This window comes from Candoia aspera, chromosome 1 (assembly GCF_035149785.1).
Source record: "Candoia aspera isolate rCanAsp1 chromosome 1, rCanAsp1.hap2, whole genome shotgun sequence".
Taxonomy (NCBI): Eukaryota; Metazoa; Chordata; class Lepidosauria; order Squamata; family Boidae; genus Candoia; species Candoia aspera.
In genome coordinates, this window is record NC_086153.1 from 226386445 (window position 1) to 226405811 (window position 19367).

At 39.7% G+C, this 19367-nt stretch overlaps 1 protein-coding gene across 3 annotated transcripts in view; it reads right to left on the reverse strand.

Moving 5' to 3' along the window:
- Positions 1-19131, reverse strand: part of RETREG2 (reticulophagy regulator family member 2) — a 19584-nt gene extending 453 nt beyond the window's left edge. The window contains exons 1-10 of one of the 3 annotated variants that reach the window (XM_063288900.1): positions 18797-19130; positions 13880-13986; positions 9871-9901; positions 9394-9529; positions 8172-8256; positions 7451-7588; positions 7097-7191; positions 5936-6071; positions 4080-4153; positions 3734-3931 (exon numbers count right to left, since the gene is read on the reverse strand). In XM_063288900.1, coding sequence (XP_063144970.1) covers positions 3875-3931; positions 4080-4153; positions 5936-6071; positions 7097-7191; positions 7451-7588; positions 8172-8256; positions 9394-9529; positions 9871-9901; positions 13880-13986; positions 18797-19041 — 1104 coding nt within the window. In that variant the 5' untranslated portion in view covers positions 19042-19130 and the 3' untranslated portion in view covers positions 3734-3874. Of the gene's footprint in view, positions 1-994; positions 3932-4079; positions 4154-5935; positions 6072-7096; positions 7192-7450; positions 7589-8171; positions 8257-9393; positions 9530-9870; positions 9902-13879; positions 13987-18796 lie in introns of those variants that run through there. The other 2 variants (XM_063288899.1, XM_063288898.1) reach the window with 2 other exon arrangements.
- Between the last annotated feature and the right edge of the window lie 236 nt (positions 19132-19367).

A 19367-nucleotide genomic window follows, 5' to 3' on the forward strand; every position in this document is an offset into this window, starting at 1 on the left:
TAAAAGCTGGTGTTGATATTCAGTGTTTCTGCTTATCTGTATGTACCATTAGAAAACTGTAAAGATATTTCAGATTCTGAAAAGAGACAGCACAAGTTTTGTCCTGTGCCTTGATTGTTGTAGGATTATAAATATGAAGTCTATTAGTAAGATATTTTTTTTCCAAATATTAGTGGGGAAGAAAAATTGAGACAATGCTGAGAGCAGGGCCTGTCCTAACAACCAGGAAACACACTGAGACAATGAACTGGTCTCTAATATTTATTGCTAGTACTTAACAGGAATCCTAACAAACTGAAGAAGCGTGGGAAAAACCCAGACATATAACCCCCAAGGGTTAAGGCGGTCCCGATCTGTGTCTCTTTGAATGGCTGAACAATTCATCAGTGCTACGCATGCGCTTGACAGTCTGGATGGGAGCCCCCTGCTCGCCATCCTTACTCATGACAGGGCCTTTCTTGAACATAGCACTACTAAATGTAATGTTTTCGTGCATTTCCCTTCTTTTTCCCTATTTGAAAATTATTTTATACTTGGAAATCAAAGCAAAGATCTTCAGGATAATATAAGAATTGTATTTTTCCTATCATTGTATAAAAGCATAGTGTACCCCGTCAACTATTTTTACACGCTTAGTAACTCTCAAGACACCCAGAGATTTTTGACCCATTTCTTTATCTGGTCAGATAAAGGACATTTGGTATGAAAAAGCATTCTATACATATATTCTAAAAGTGTTGTTCTCCTCCTGCTCAAGGTTACTCAGCTGCAACCTTCATTGATAAGTAAGAGACACAATTACTTGGATTTAGGTCAGTAACTGGCTTAACTAAATTGCAGTATACATTCAAAGGAAGATCACCCCTGGTGTGGTAATAGCTTTCCAACTCTGAGTTAGGAATCACTGCTCATACCTGCACACACTGATGGAAGTCAAAAGAGTATAAGCTGGGACTCTTCATAAATCGACTAAGAAAAAAAAAATCACCCAAAATTCAAATCTTTAAACTTTTTTTTATTAAAAAGACTACATTTCATTTTTAAATATTTAGCCATAGAATAAACACTGCTACACAGTTTAGAGCCTTTCACCTTTCCTGGGCAACGATAGCAATTTCCCAGCCCTTCATTCGGCGCCTCTATCCTGGAGCAACACGGCATTGCTGCCACCAAAGGAAAGGAAGAAAGCATAAGAACTAGAGAGAAATATCAACACAATACATGCCTTCTGTATCAGAAAAAGTTAGGGCTTTATTGAAAGGGGTGGAAAAATTGTGGCCAGGACACAACACAAAGGTAGGCAAGCTTTACACTCAGTGCCACAAAGCTGCCTGTTTCCAAAGTGCAGACAGTAAGAGGAAGCTGTTATTCACAGTCACCCCACCCCACTGTGTTTGAGGGAGGGGCAGGCAATACAGGACAGAAAAGGAGCCAGCTCTGGCCAACAAAACTGTTGTGCTAGCAGACACCTAAAAATTCATTACCCTTTAACAGAAGTCTGAATGGAGAGAAGGAGAGAGAGAAAAGGCAGTATCTTCCTAGGCAGTGGCCAAAGGTGGGGGTAGGTTGGGCGGAGAGGCAGGAATTGCAGAGGTGTTTGGATTTCCTTGGATGTCTTTCATGCACCTTAGTCAAGTAATTTAGAAGCGCAGCTCAAGGATAGAGCCGCACAGGACATAACAGAGATTCAGGGCCTGCATTTGTAAATTAGGTTGCAGTTTCTCTTCATCCTAGCATACCAGTAGCTGGGTGACATACATTTTGAATGCTTTACACAATGGGAGAACAACCAACTCATAATGCTATTTTTGCACTATGGCCTGTAATCCCTTGGAAAACAAGTAAAGACACCAAGGCTGGCAACTCATGGGAAAACTGACCAAAAACGAGACAGAAATGAGGGAACAAAACAACAGCCATTCAATTAAGAAGGCCATTGCTAAAGACAGTCTTAGCTTTGCAGTGCACTAATAAGCTAACACACTGGAAAGGGGACAGCTCTGCTTCTATACAGTAAAAACATTGGCCCTTGCAACCTTAGGAACCATTTTATGTTTCATCTTGTTTTCTGTAAAATTACACAGACCATCCCTATAGACATCAACCACTTTGGGGGGGGGGACAATCTTGCCCAGTTCTTTCTCCTGAAAATAGAAATGCACATACTACTCCACTTAGCACACACACACAAAAAAAAGGTTCTATCAATGGAAATCCTTAGTCTTTCAAAAGTGAAGGGAGGTGATAAGCAAAGTGTATTCTTCCTCCACTTTGACACTAGAATTTCTTCTATTGTCTCACATAATGTCTTTTCTAGCTGCTCTGCTTCTCTCCCTGAGGCAAGGCTAAGGGCATTAACAGAATGCACTCTGCCCAGGATGTATCAGGGCAGGGTTGGTGCCAACAAGCAGAAATAGTTCTATTGAAAGTGCAGCAGAAAAGGAAGAAGGCGGCTTCCAGATTCTACAATTAAATTTGAATTTTTCCAGGTGCATTTTAAAAAATTCCAGACAACCAGATATGTAGTTCAGAACAAATAAAACCAAGCCATGCCTTCCTAAAAACCATCTGGCGCAGTGTAGTCACATTACTGTATAAAGGAAAATAGACTGAAGGCTTAAAATACTTGAGAAGGTAGGACTGGTGCTTGGAACTGCAGAAGTATCTGCTTTCTGTGCAATATAGGTAGCTAAGTCCAGATTGCCTTCATTTTCACAGGAAAAATTCTCTACATGGTGTCACTATTGAAAACATACTTTCCATTCCCCGTTTCTAAGAAGAAAAAAACTTCGCAAACCTATTTCTCCATAGAATCAGTTTCTCCTTCCTGTTCAGTTAACTGACCAATGTTTTCATGAAATTATTTACACCCTCCCTGCTGAACAAAACTCCTTTATTTTCTACTAGATACATGGGGATGAACAATAAGTGGTACTGGTGGGAATATCTAGCTGAGGATATGGTGTGCGAAATAAAAACTTCAAAACAGACTAAGACAGAAAAATCGCAGCAGCAGACGAAGACTGCATCGTCACTAAGAAGCATGGACAGAAACAGAGGCCTGATGGAAAGGCCAATACTAGGAGGAAGACGACAATTTTTGATTCCAGACATAACACTGCAGATATGGGTGCTTTGCTTGAACTTTGCCATATGTCTATCTGTCCTTCAGCATAGCCTAAATTTCTCTATGTGCCTATTTGTCCTTTCTTGCAGCTACAGAAACAGAAGACTGAACAGTGAGATCAGGGTGATGGTTCTTCAGGAGGTTGAGAAGGAGCTCCGGGAGCGTCTGTCTCTCCAGAAAGGCCCAGCTCTGTATCCATTTGCTCCAGCTCCTTCTGATCAAGCAGCTCGAAATCATCAGCTTCCTCTTCCTCCTCCCCAGGCAGAGGAGCTGTTCCCACCTCCTCATTCTCAGATAGCTGTGCCTGGAAACTGAGTCTCTCCTCAGGTTCAGTAGGCAGGAATTCAGAGAAAGAAGGCCCCTCACTGTCCTCTGAGGAGTGGAGCAGAGCTGACAGGGTGTTCTGCACAACTGTACTGATAGCGGTAGTGACAATCTCTTGACTCAATGAATCGATGTGCAGCCCCAGGCCTTGTGCACAGGTGGCTTGGGACTCAGGGATTCCTCCCACCACTGCCTGCCCATTCCCATTGAAATGAGTATTTACAAAGTGCAGGGGTGAGGCCAGGCAAAGAATGGATGTGTCCAAACTCATGGCTGCTGCTGCTGCTGCTGCTGCTGCTGCTTCCTCCTCCTCCTCAGCAGAGTCTAGCTGGTGTGCACTTTGAATGGGCACCCCAAAATTGTCATCTTCACTGGGTGGTCCCAAGTCTTTGGAATGGAACTCTTCCACAGAAGGGAATTCTGCTAAATCCTTGGAGAAGGATTCTTCAGGCTCACTAGGGAGGCTCTGCTGGTCCAGATCTAAAAAGCAGATAGGCAGTTAGTAAGTAAAGAGCTTTCAGCACCCCAGAAAGTCCTGCTCTGAATCCTCAACCCTCATCCAACATGGCTGCCAGCTCAGCTATGGCTTTCAGTCTGCTTTACTGTACATATTTCTGAACATGCTTGCCTGGCTTTTGTTTCTTCTTCTCTTCTTCTGAGTGGCATTGCAATGTTTTTCCATCTTCTCTGCCTGAAGTTCTTCTATAAGCCAAGCGCTGCATTACTAGCCCAAATCTAAAAGTCATCATCCACAGAGGCAAGCTTACTAAAGCCTTTTGTCATAAGGAAAAAATACAGCTGGTAAATGTGCAACATAAAATATGCACATATTTTACGTTTAAAGAGAGTGTTATATCATAATTTTAAAGATAAATTTAGTAGGACTGTACACACTTTAAAAATGGGTAGAAGAAATGCTTTGGTGCTGATGTGAGCATACAACCTCTCTGACTTTTTCAAGCTTTTGCACAAACCTGAACAAAAGATGCCACTGCTGTAAGAGATACATTAGGTTTAATTAGTGGAATCTTTAAAGCAGTGGCATTTTTTTCTCAAACTCGTGTGGAAGCTTGAAAAATAGTCAGGACCCTGTAATGAACACAGGTGTTGCCTACATGTGAGTTTCAGAGCACTTCTTCCAATCCTTTTCGAAGCATGAACAACCTAGCATTTATGTGCAACTGGGGTGTCTTAGATTTGATTCTAAATTCCACTACACACTCATTAGATGGCAATAGGCTCTCCCCCACTATTGTTCTCTCTGCATTCATCCCAGCTGCAGTACAAGTACAATATTGATGTACCTTATAAGATTATTTTAAAGATAAAATGATAAACTTGAAATACTCTGAACACTCTAATCCAATAGTATCCTGAGAGAAACTGACTTGGTTTGGCCAATTCTGTGGTTCTGCAATTTGAAATGTGATTGGTCCAAACCAAGCATGTAAATAATTTCTGTGCAAAAAAGACTGACATTTTGTCAGCAAAATCCCACTAATTTTTGTTGATCTAAAACATTAGATGTGGAGAAAAAGAAAGCACATCAGTCCACCTTCTGATCACAGGGAACAGTTGTTCAGGACTCTTAGATCAACAGTACGGAAGGTGAGGGATGTTCTATCATTTGGTTCCTATGAAATTCATATCGTTCTGCCTAAATACAAAATCACTGGAACTTTCTTTTTTGAAAATAAAATCAGTATTTTAAGGAGCATTCCCTTCACAGAAAGCTACTGTACCTGCAAATTTAAATCTGTTTATAAAGAACTCACAACTATATTGGTCAATAGTAGGCATAGAGCTTTGAATTTCCAAAAATCACTTCTGAGTCTTGTCAAAGCAGGATTAACATAAAACATATGCTTGGTCCACACTCCACTCCAAACAGTGAATGGGAAATTTAATATTAGAGTGTACCACCCCTACTTTTGATGGATCTACAAGGAATAGAATTCCCCATTCAGATGCCTCCTTTCTCTTCAGGTCTGAAAAGGGGAACAAAAGCCTCTTCCACAACTCTCTTCAGGGAGAGTTAAAGGACAGGCTATGAACTAGGCTGGCATGGTAGTTGTAGGTAATCATCTTGGCTGCCATTTGGTTAGGGGATGGGGATTAAGAAAAGAGACCCCAACAAGGACAGCGAAAATCAATCCAGTGAAGCCAGTGAAGTTTTGTTTATAATTCTATAAAATAACTGGGCTGATTTCCATAGCATCATTAACAAGGACAGGGGAATTATTAATTACTTCCAAATTAAGGAACAGTTGGAAAATTAATATGGAAAAGAAACACTAAGATACTGCACTCTGCATGTACTATGAAGCCAGCCATATTCAGAACTATGTGATCCTTTCCAGTTCCTGCTTCATTTTTCTCATGAATCTGCAGTTCTACCACAAAGCAATATGGAATTTGTACTGTGTCATTCAACGACTCCAAGCTGAAAGGTGGTATTTGGTTTGGGGAGAAGGAATATAGCACCTTCAGACACATCTGTTAGTTGTGGTGTTGTAGCTCTGGAGACAGTGAATCCTCCACTTTCCAGGATAGAGGCCTCCTCATCAGAGAGTTCAGAATCTGTGATTGCCAATGCCAGAGCCGTCTTCTTCACATCTACCTGCAAAAAGGATAGCATTAAGATTGTATTGCAAGGCTGGATTTGCTCAGTTAAAAACCCCAATAGAGAGAATGCATCTTGAATGCCAACCCACCATGTTCCCTGTCAGGTTAATGCTTGCCTAGATGCTGCATCCTCCAACAAATTATGATGAATGGTTATGAAAATAACTACAAGTGAAAACTACAGTCCAGAGCAGCAGCCAGTCCAAATACTATGCAAAGCCATGTGGATTGCTATAAAGTTCCCTCTGGTTGTTAAACAAACTGCCACCTTGGGAAAAGTAGATCAGAATAAAAAAATTAAGAGGATCTTACTACCTATGAACAAAGGAAAGGTGCTACAAACATTCAACACTGAGATAATTTATATTATTACATTCAAGAGCATGGAGAATCTGCCACTTTTAGTCTGCCATCTTTTGGAATCTCAAGAGAAAGATCTGTCTGAACCATTTCACATCCTATTTCAAATGGAGGCTATGACAGGGCTATTGTTTAATAAAAATGTGTTGAACAAGTTTGTTTTTTTAAACAAAATATAATTTTATTCCTGAGTTGAGGAACACATGAATATACTTATACATGAGTATGAGTATAGAAAAGTTTTTTTTAAAAAGACTTCCTTAAAATTTATTTACCCCTGCTGTGCTCCTAATATAGGAGAACACTACTTCCTGTGGAGTAGACTTACCTAAGTGAACGTGGCTTTTGAGATTAAAAAAAAGGTTCTCTTCCTGGGTCATTGCCTTTGCCTCTGCACAAATCATAAAGATGCTCTAAACAGGAAGCAGTCAGGACTGAGGCAAAGAGAAACCTCATGCCTGAAGAACCCAAAGGGCCACTGGGTAGAAGCATTCAATGATGCAAACCAAATTATTGTCCCTCCTCCCCCAAATACATGAAGTTCCCCACCATTTCATCAGATCAGTTGGTAGTCAGTCTCCAGACTATGAGACCAATCAGGAGGCCTCCAGCCTCCCCCTCTTCCAAATGATCATCCTTTGCCTCTTCCCTCGCCCTTACCACTGGAGAGTAGCCAGACAGTTCTGCTTCACTCTCACTTTCTGTTTCTGCCATTGGTTCACTGCCAGCTTCTGGCTCAATCTTTCCTTGACGCTCTGTAGAGTAAAACAAAGCAAATGTTGCCTCGGACTTCTGTGTGTTAAACCTACAGAAAAAGGGTCAAGGGAATATTTTTTTAAAAGTTTTCTACAGTGTGTGCTTCTTCACAGTCCTTAACCCAACTGCACACCGACATCCATATATCTACAGGCTTTCTTTGCCCCGTTCCCACTGGATAAACCATTCTCAGCCAGTCCAGCCTTTCTTTAGTAATTTTGACCTGCATTTTAAGTAGTTAAGGAGCAGTTGTCTTACTTTTCTTTTCATGTTTAAGATGCAAAGTCTCCACCTTCATACTGTAGTCCAGTTTCATTAGGATGGGCTCCAAACGGGTATACATTCTTTGAATGAGTTCATGGTATACTACCAGTGGCCACAGCAGAATACTAAGTACTGGAGATATGGATAAAACTCAGAGATGTGTTAAAAGCATATATTCTCTGATGCTAAAAGGCAGTTAATGTCTTCTGTAGGGACACCAAGTTGCCAGTTCCTCTCACTGCTTCTTATGTTCAGTGATTTCCCCCCGTGCCCAACATGGTACCAGAATTGTACAAATTCAGCACTCAGCCTCTCTAGCTCAAATCCATAAGATCAGGACCAACATTGCTAACAATGCATAAACAGGAAAAAACCCTTAGATTCCAGAACTAAAATTGAATAAACTGCAGAAATAATTTTGGCAGATGCTTCCATTAGCTTCCTACAACAGACTAAAATATATATAATTGCACTTCTCCCCAAGCTATATTTTCTTGTGAAGCTGGCAGAGGTAATAGATATCGTCATCTGAAAGCTCTACTACTGGCTATACCAAGGGATTTGCATGATACCATTTGAACTTTTTGCTGTATTTTCTTCTAAATTAGTTTGCTGAAAATGCCTATGCATGCCTAGAAGGTGCCTAGAAGCTTACATTTGTTAGTAAAGCTGTGTCTTTCATTTTAAAGGCATGCAAAGGATTAAGCATACTCACAGACAATGTAGGAGATCATGATTCCTGGAACATAGTGTCCTACAGTTGCTAGAATCAAGCATCCTGAGCAGATTCTGGCACAGAACTGGGCAAACAGAGGTAAGAGGGACAGAAATAAAGCTTAGCAAAAAGGAAACACTCTCAAACTAGCTGGTGTAGGTAGCCTTTTTCGTAACATTCTTACAACGCCTCCCAAATTGCAGGGCCCTTTCATTTTTTAATAATGTTGCTAGCATTCATCTGCAAAGTTGTTTTACATACTCTAAGACTGAGATTTGTAAGAAAAGCTAGCTAATATTTAGCTTCTGAATAGAAGAAGAAAAAACAACAGCAAGCTATATGCCTGGAACTTATTGGCAACTGACCTTCTTGCATATACCAATTAAGACACTTCTTGTTTCCCTAGGACAAGCCATAATTAAAGCACAGAGAAGGCAGCATCAAAAAAAGTATTATGCAAACTAAGCACAAATGCACAAAACAGAATTAAAGTTAGTAAGCCCTAAATTAATAAGTATAATAATAAAAGGGGGAAAATGCTTATAAATTATATTATGAACAAAAATTCTGCAAAAGTCTTAAGAACAGCTTCGTCAGAAGTTAGTTAATCCAAATAATGTTGTGAGAGGCCCAGTTTACTTAAAACAACTGAGATGCTATTTTAAAACTTAATGCTACTTGTAATTTATGCCCACATTTCCTCTCCTTTTTTCCTAGCGCCAGGTATGTGTTCTCATCATGTTGTCTGAAGAATCAGCTTAAAATGCTATCCCATTATATGTTTTGAATTAGAAAAGACAGAGAACGGACCCACAAGGTTGTTGCCTTTTGGTGTAGAAAGATCAACATATAGATCTGCCAGGGAAGATGCTTTTCCGAGGGCATTTGCTGGGAAATAACTAGTGTAACCTGTATTTTGATTGGAGTGATATAATACAACCTCCATTAGAATTTTTTGTTTCCGCGTACATTGAGAAATGCTACTTTTTTAAGCTCACTGCTTAAAACACTGCCTTTACACCAGGATGACCATATCCAAATATTACATGAACTAACATCCATGCAGAAAAATGGCTAGGTGTGAATCAGCTCTAACTATCAGAGACAAATGCATTTTAACAAGCCACCTTCTGAAGGCAAACATGGGACAATGTCTTTCCTGGCACAATAATAACTATGCTTTGGCTTCTTCTGTGAAAGGCCCTGTTGATTCCCTATTTACCTTGGCAGGGTTTTGCTTCTTATACTGCAAAAGTTCCCGCAGGTATAGCCTGAAGGTAATCCAGCTCTCAGCCAGGCAACGACAGAGCTCTGAAACACTGAGTAGGTGAGGTTGTGCTCCTGTCATCCCATTGTCACTGGAATAAAAACTACATATTAGTAAACAAAGCCTTCAAGATCACCAATATTGTATTTTAATACAGTAATTTTTGCAGACAGAATTTACAGCAAGATACTCAAGCTAACCAAGCTCTAATTGAAAACACCACATTTTGTTTGAAAGTGCTTGGCTCTTAAACCAATGTAAGAATATTGTCAGGACAGATCAAATGAATAAGTTAAAGAATATATTCTAGTAGGGATTTTTCAAGTCATATCACAAATCAAAATACTGAGCTACTCAAGTAAAATGGTGGACAAAAGCAAGGAAAAATGACAAAAGGAAAGATCTTCCCCAGAATATTAGGAACACGCCTACCTGTCTCCCCCAGGTTCTTCTAAGGGTTGTACTGCAGGATAAAAAAAAGGGGGGGAGTTAATGCATTAACTGAGAAATGAAACATAGAAGTTCAGGTTCTATAAACATATAGTGGTAAAGTTTCTTTCTTCAACAAATTAGTCTTCAGCAATCATCCTGTACTGTACATACAGAGCTGAAGAGCCAAGTTTGATAGCTGTAGGTATCACAAGGACTAAGGGAAAGCAAAATCTTCTTTGGAAGTTGCCAAAATATTGGGGTAGCATTTAATGTACAGTAATAACATTTTCATGTACTAAATTAGGCTGTTAAGCTATTAGAGCATATAAATTTAATTTAATAGTAGTAATATTTCCAACTGAGACTTTGCAGTTTCCCAAATAGTGCACAGATGTAGGTGATGCTCAAAAAAGCTTTCCTGAACACTTGTACATCCGGCCAGAACTAAATGCAGAACTGGAATTCTCATGGACTTTTCCATAAGTAGTAGCCAAATGAATAAGTCTTAGCAAACACGCTCAACATAGGAGGGCTGTGAGAAGGACAACTGTATGAAAATTCCATACTGGAGAAATTCAGATTCTTTGTTGTATTTTTTAAGTATATCTCTGAATACTATGGCTAAGCCATGAAATATGAGAATTATAAAATGTTCCAATATTCAAATGTATAACATATTTGCTATGCTTTCACCTACAACCTCAAATCATATTTTTCCATGCATTTCACATCATGTTTTCAGATCTCTATTTTCAAAATCTTTTGAATATCAGCTCAGTAAAAACAAAAAAATATTTGCAAAACTAAATACATGCCTAGGATTGTTGAAGAAACAGGACTGTCTTGGCACACAGCACGTCAAACTTGACAATGCAAAGCCACCAAAGGAGCAACTAAATTGTGCCCAGCCATTTAAGTCTTAACAACCTAGCTATAAAGATGTTTGTGAATAAGCTCCTTTGCAACAGAGAGCTGAATCTAGAAAAAATCATCAGATTTGAATATCTGATGCTGCAGTCATGCTGTGCTGTTATTTATAACATTATGGCCTGCATATAGGCCCTACAAGCTGCAACCAGGGTTCTTCTTCTGTGTCCAAACTGGTGAATAGCTCACTGAAACACTGGAAAACAATATTGTGAAGTCTGTAACCCAGATTAAGCAAACAGCCCTAACACAGACACCCAGTAATCACAGTCACTGTAAGAACCACTCCTCATATGAAAGACATAGTCCATTCTAAAACTACTGTTAACTCAGCAGCTTAGTACAATGGTATTTGCTGCATCTATGAATATATTGAATACTGTGCTGTCCTGCAAGACAGTGGAAACTAGGCATCATCTGTTGGAGCACTATGACTGGTTTACATCAGCCTGTTTTGCTCTTCCTAGGAGATTAAAAGGCACAGCCTTAATTATCCCATTCAGTAGCACTAGCCCTGTTTCATCTCAGGTATTATATTTTGGAAGCCTAGAAGATACAAAAGAAGCATCAGTCCCCCAAAACTGCTGCAAATACATTTGATAATTGGGGTTCATCAATGAATCCAAAAGAAACAAGTCTATGTTGCCCAACAACACTAAACTCTTGATTACAGAGCTTCAAGAAAATGCTCAGCATGATAAAGAGCGTGCAGTAGGATGCTCAGAAAAGAAGAGCCTCCCTGTAGATTTGGGTTTAAATAATAAATGTTTACCAAAAAGATATCTACTTTTTAGGATTCCAGTGCATCTCTACTTGACAGAGCAGCTCTGTCAAGATGATTCAGATGGAAATCCAAAAAATCACACGAAGTCTGATAGCATCTTTTCTGAAGAGCACTTTTAAAAAGCATGAGCAACCAGACTCCTCCTGATTTTTTGCCACCATAAATACTGTAAACCATCTCTTCCTACAATGTCTACAAAGAGAAGCACCAAGTTTAGCTATACGGAGTGGAAATCTATAAAAATTGCCAAGAAACTGGCATAGATACAAGCAAACGTACTTTTCCTAACCAAATGCAAAAAAAACATAATATTATTCCTAAAGGATTGAAAGTGAAGAACCCTCTGCAATCTACATACTATACAGCTACAGCTAAAGATTATGCCATACTCTATCCATGAAACTCCTAAACCATCTAATCAGCATTCTGTGTAACAAGCAACAATTAATCATCAACGCCATCTCTACCCTGGAATTTCAACTACTCCAGAATTTTGTCAGACGAGACAACAAATGTACACTACAGAACTCATCTTCTTGAAGAAGAAGACAGATTGTCCAAGCTTCCATAAGTATCCACTCACCAGAATTGGAAAAGGAAGTGAGCTGCAGCTTATTAAAGCTTATGCTTTTAATAAAATTTGTTGGTTGGGAAAGATGCTACCACACTCCTCCTGATTTTTTTTGCCACATAAATTAACACAGCTCTCCTCCTACAAAGAAATCCAATAAATCTCTCTAGGGACTGATCTAGATGATAAAGTCAAAGAATACTATACCAACTTTCAACTGATTTCACATAATGTGATTTGCAGTCTGCTTATTAGCATAGCTAATAAACTTACTGTTAAAGTTCTCGGCAAATGTCCAGGAAAAAGCCTAACCCTGGCTTACCATTTTATGATGTAGCAATTTATTTATTTATTCATTCATTCATTCAATTTCTATAGCCGCCCATCTCAGCAAGTGACTCTTACTGATATTTACTAGTAGGAAAATCAGAAAAGCCTTTGTTCACATACTGTTTAACATAAAAGCCAAGAATTCCTGATTCTATTACTTAAAAAATAACTCTTCTGTTACAGGAATGTCTTAACAAAACTCCATTACTTGAAATAGAGGGCTGTCACCACTATTGACCACTGTTTTGCAACATGACAAATGCAGTCACCCTCCAAATGCATGAAATTAAGCTGGCAAGATGCATTTCTTTGGGCACGAGGTAGAAAATCTGAGAGTTCCCTGCTTTTATCACTCACTCCTTTAGCCAGTATTATGAGTGCTGTAACCCATTCATTCAGTTAATGACCTATTAATTCAATGTATCATTATTAAACCCATGGAGGAGATAAACATCTTGCAAATGGTTTCTTTCTTGCAGCATTTATGTTAACCTCATACATATTATTTGAGAAATGCCATTTCTGCAGTGTTTCTGAACAACTTTCACATCTCATAAACAACATGTAGTATGTGGTCTTTCCTTGTGAACTTCCTCCAGTGCCCCAACAAGCAGGATGTTCATTACCAATTACAGGTGCCCTAGTTTCTACACCTGGTCATGCATACCCTCCACAGGATAAATTAATAAAAGGGCTTTTTGAGCAGAAAGAAAGAGGAGGCTATTGCTTAGTTCTCAATTATGATAGCAACCCTTTAATTATCCAAGAATCTGAAAAACCTGGAAACAGTTGTTTTGAATCAGAGAATCAGAAATGTTATTTAGTACAAAATAAATTACTACATCACAACTTGCTTCAAACACACAGGATTTGTCACATGGATGCCCTCAATGTCCTGTCTTCAAAAGCTAAAATGAGGACAGAGTGATCATAAAATGGTAATCGTGGCCCCTTATTTTTGAATATTTAGGATCTAATAACACAAGACCTGCATTATTGTCTACAAACCAACCAAAGATAAAGGATGCAAATAAACTAAGAATCAAATATCTTTAGATGAAAAACTTTAATTCTCAGTGACTTCCCATGTGAACTATACAATATTGCGCATACCAACTGAAATACAGCATTGTCTTAATTCCATTTAAGTAAAATCCAAGCAAGTTGTGACACGAATGAGCTCAAGAATAGATGTTCCATTGAGTCAGCAATCCCCACTGTCAAACAGTGTTTTAGCACCAGTTCCTAGTTATGAAACATCCTTGCTTGCTACTTAGTGTTCTTAAGAAAAAAAAAGCCTAAATTTCACTAGTATGAAATAACAGAACTAGAGCCCAAAGTAATGGACTGTATTTGCTAAAGTCTTAACTTGTACTGCATTCATTATGTACACTTACCTGAGAAATCCAATAAAAATTGGGGCTTCCATCTCTCCAACAGCAGAACACCAATAAAACCAGTACTGAGAAGGAACAGGGGACGCAGTGAAGTGGAGGAAAACAGCCTGGAAAGTCACAAAGACAGGCATTACAGAAAGTATTGGCAAAAATATAACAAAGGACTCCATTTATCCTGACTGAATTGTATTACCAGCTATTAACTGCATTCAGAACCCCTTTCCAAGTCTTCTGGAGCACAGAGAATTTCAAGGGAGCAGGTAGCTTCCCCAGTTTGTGTAAGATTTGAAAAAAAATGCCAGAAATAATGGAATTTCTCACACAGATTTTGATCCTTCCCTAATCATTATAGGTTGGCAAACTTTTCTGTCCAAAGACCATCCTGGTTGTCTGACCAGGGGTTTAGGCAGCAGGAAACCAGCAGTCTGTTGCCAGCTAGTCATCTGGTCAGGAGAAAAATAGATAGGATTCTTCGTGACTCTGAGCTGAACTTCTGTAACCTATAGGAGGCCAGCATATTGTCCACTCCTGGCCTAATGCTCAGTGCTAGGTGACAGTGCTAAGGTCTAATCTTTCTTTACCTGCTCTGATCTTTTCAGAGAATGCTCTTGCCATAGGCACAAAGAAATAGTTGAAGCTCTTCAAGTTCTCTCACAAAGTACACGCAGCTCTCTCATTTTCTGCTACAAGGTTAAGGATGTGGGCAAGGTGGCATTAATTGCCAGAAATAATTGTTCAAGTGTTGCTGAGTACTTCATTTGCAGACACTTGAGCACATATTTTGGGAGAGAAATGTAAGACCAATCAAAAGCATTCACTCAGGTGGAGAAAGGGTTTCTTTTTTAAGTGCACAGTAAATGCAGTCATGATAAAAAAATTATATAACAGTTACAGCTATATTAATTTTTAGAAAATCCTTTTTATACATTAGAACTCCAATTACATTCTACAGTTTTATCACTATCAGTTAAGTATTATTTTTTAACAGAGAAACATTTTTATGACAATCTGTTATTTCATCTTAATAATCCTGGAAAATTTATATTCCCATTATAGAAGAAAACTGAAAAAATATTAGCTTCAGAGTCAAAAGCAAGTAGGACTTTAGGTCTAGGAAAGATGCATAGCTAATTCAGAATCAGTTTTTTTAAAAAAATCTGCATTTATACAGATATTTTAAATATTATTAGAATCTCAATATTATTAATATTATCCCCTAAACCACGAGTGTACAATATGGAAACATATATTCTGAAAAGCTGAAGTTAAATAACAGGCACCCACACATTTATAATGGTTATGCAGATGTTACCCATGAATTTGAAATATTTCAGTCCTAACATGATTGGCTTTTAAAAATGTAATACTGACCATTTTTCTGGCAGAGCCACATTAATTATTTTATCATCATAAAGCATCTAAAAAGTTGCTACACAGAATAACAACAAAGTTCCATGGCTATTTTTAATTCAAGTCTTCATAAGAGCAGCCACTGGAAATGTAATTCCAATCCTTGCATGGCTCCAATCCATGAATATGCTCTGCTGATAGTCAGCTCATTGTCTCTAAGAGTAAACAGGATGTTTTTCTTTTCAGCAGTCGCTGGACTCTACCACTCAGTCTTGCTAAATGTTGCTGTCTTTGCAGAAGCCTCATAGCCAGAAAGGAAGGAATGTGCCAGCACAACAATTCTCAGCAATTACAGGCTTGACAAAATTTCAATTGGCAGAGGGCAAGCAAAAGCTTCATTGGCTTACTCACAGCCTAGTACATTGCCAGGAGTGACTAAGCAATCAGTCCCAAGATGTAGAGTACAAACCATGTGGATCATATGCAGTGAGTACACAATCTAATAAGAAACACTCCTGGGTAAACCTCCAGTTATCTGTAACTGCTAGGAACAGCCCTTGTTTATCACAGACCAGTCCTAGAACTCTTGGTAATACTTATGAACATGAAAAGGTCCATTTACACATTGAGAATGAAGAAGGAAAATTACTTGAAGCTACAAACAACGAATATGAAATTCTACATGTTGGACTGTGATTGCACTCTCTTTTAGATCAACCTACAAAGAACTCTGCAACAGATAACTCAATGCAAAATGTTCTTACTTCATGGCTCCACTCGGACTAAGATTATTTATTTATTTATTTATTTATTTGATTTCTATAGCCGTCCATCTCAGCGAGTGACTCTAGGCAGTTTACAACAATAAAACCATAAAACAATTATAATTAAAACAGTTAAAATATAAAATAAATACAAAATAAATATACATGGCTGCCAAGTGAGCAATGCATAGATATTAATACAGCCAAGAGATGGGACCATCCACACACTCGAGGCCACAGGCCCGGGCATAAAGCCAGGTCTTTACGGCCTTACGAAAGGCCAACAGGGTCAGGGACATCCTAATTTCTGGAGGGAGGATGTTCCAGAGGGCAGGTGCTACGGAGGAAAAGGCACGCCTTCTAGTTCCCGCCAGCCGACACTCCCTGGCTGACGGGACCCACAGCATACCCAACCTACTAGATTGAATTGGACGGGCAGAAACAACTGGAAGAAGGCGGTCCCTTAGGTAACCCGGCCCCAAGCCATGAAGGGCTTTAAAGGTGACAACCAGCACCTTGAATTGCACCTGGAAGCACACTGGCAACCAATGCAGCTCATGTAGCAGTGGTGTTACATGTGTCGAGTACCCGACACCATTTACTAACATTAGTGGCATTTACCTGATACAAGTCTGGTACAGGACTCTTTTGCATGGCATCACTCAGTGGCAGACCGTATACTTTAACTGCTCAAAATCAGCGTCTGGCGTTTCCAGTTATAGTAATCTCAGGACAAAGCTAGAAAGATTTCAACCTCTCTGGAGAGCTACCACAAGTCAGAGTAGATAGTACTGGCATACTCTAGACAAATAAAATACCTGACTATTCATCAGATAGGTGACCATTACTTTTGAGATGCAATCCCCCTTTGGACTATACTTTTAACCCAAGGCATTATACTGAATCTCTATATACAGGCTACCGAAAGCAGCGTCAAGCCTACTTTTGTGCAAGTAAAACCAAAATATTTGAGATTTATAGTTTGCATCACATGCTTTCAAGCCTCTTATATCACTGATACATCTCAAAAAACACAATTTTTGCAGCTCTTTATCCACAACTATCCATTTTTATCACTGATGCATTTAGATCTTATTCTTTTAGACTTATCTAACTACTGCCTCCCTCGGAGGGGATTCACTAGAGTCTGGCAGAGAATGCTTAGATATAAATAACAAATAAGAATATGCATGCTTTCTATTTCACTGCTTTAAAAAAATCCAACATGCTAGAAGAGAGAATTGGAAAAAAGTGGTGAGTAGATGTATTGCTAGAATCAATATATTGCAACAGCCAATATGTTAAGGTGTATAATAGCTCTAAAGAGATCTAGAAACTCCCATAATATAAAATCAAGAATACAGGTGTCAAACAACACAAAAGACCTGTGATTCAACCATGTGATCTCCACACATTATTAATTAACAATTTAGCTTGATACTTATAAATGAATATCATGCCATCCTTCTCACTGCTCATACATTAGGAAGCAGCTCTACTCCTATTCGACTGATTGCAATTTTTGGTTGGGATCATGCCATGTTATTACGTACAGCTAATTCAACAAGTGTAAGGCATTCAGAACAACGTCCTGGTAGCAGGGGATGTTCCTGCAGAGACATACCCCTTTGAGAAAGGGTAATCTAAACTAGTTAGAAAATCAGCTTTATTTATTTCATTCAGTTTATATGATCACTCACTCAGCAACCTCTTCACAATAAACACAATTCATTATTTTATTTCTGCATATCAGATTATCAAATGATCCTTATTTCTACACAGCCATCGTATTTGCATATTGTGCCAAAATATCCAGGAATATATAAATAATTTACAATCTGCTATAGAATACTTTTTCCAAGTATTGGACTTGATCTGAGAGAAACCTGGATACTAGCCTGTATTGTACTGTCTAGCACTGGGTATATCATTAGTGTTGTGTTTAATTTACCATACAAAGTTGTGAGAATTTGAGATGCTCCCACTCCCATATGTATACATTACTGACACTTTTTCTAATAGCAGACAACAAGAATGCTACTGAATGCATATTTCTTAGTTAAAGCTCAATCTATGGAGTCTTTAATTCAGCCCAAAGTAAATACAGTATCTGATAGCTCCCACACATGTCCATCTAACACAACATAGACAAGATCTCTGATTTCCCCCAACTCTTTTCAAGACAGCTGAAAGAACATGGACAGCTCATTCATGAGATTAACTCAACAATTTCAGCGAGAATATTCTTAAAAAGATTGTGCATGAGAACACCCTTATGTTTTTAGACACCACTAGTTTAACCTGGGTCACCTAGCAACCAAGTTCAAGTTTCTACGTAGTCAAGAAGCTAATTGGGTGACTGAGTCATTGATTTTCTCAGCCCAATCTACCTCATACTGTTTTTGTACCTATGAGAAGTGAACCTATGCATGCCTCCTTAAAGTCCTTAAGAAGTAAAACGTGGGGGGGGGGGAGTGCAAGACCCTGAGTGAGCACAATATCGGCGATCTTTCACAACCCTTCCAGGGAAACATCTATAAAGTAATTCGATGAGTAACATTAGGCACTGCTCCCACTACCACGAATCAATCTCTTCTCAGCCTCTCCAAGTACTTCGGGGTCTATGACGGGTCTGCTCCTTGCTACCCTCCTCCGGCAGTCTCAATAGCCAACAGGGCCTGTGCCTCCGCTCAGAGTCCTAAAGACCTCCCAGCACGACCTCCAGCCCGCTAGCCTTCTCCTCCAGGGCCTGCCCCGTGCGGCCCACGCTCTGCCTTGCGCCGCCGTCTCCTCCTCCGCTCACCACAGAGCAGCTCCGAGTGCGACAGCCCCGGCCAGGCTCTGCGGCGGCCTCTCCCAAACCAACAGCCGCTGCACGGCAGTCACGGTCGCCTCCCAGCCCCTCAGACGTCGCCTCAGCCGGACGGCCAGAGCCAACACCTCCTGCTCTTCCTCTTCCTCTTCCTCGGCTTCTGCCGCCCCGGGTCCGGACACCGTCACCCCCTCCCCTTCCTCTGTGACTGGAACACTCGGGCCTCCGCTCGCCATCGCTTCAGCCAGCGATGAGCAAAGAGGTAAGGGAGGAGCGGAGAATCCTCCTGACAGCCGCAACCGGAAGCAGCAGCAGCAGCGCACAGAGGCCAACTTGGTGGTAACTTCAATCACGTGTATCCCCCTTCGGCACGTGAAGGAGGATATTTTTCCCCGTACGCTTACGCAATGCTCAAGTTCGCCTTTTCAAAAGTAGAGATAGTAACGGTTTAGAGCGACAGTTCGAATGCTAGAGGTTCCTGCTTCTATTTCTTTGGACAGTTGTTTCTGCCTCTGTCAGAGAGGAAGTGACAGCTGTTCGTACAGAACAATGGGAACCTTCA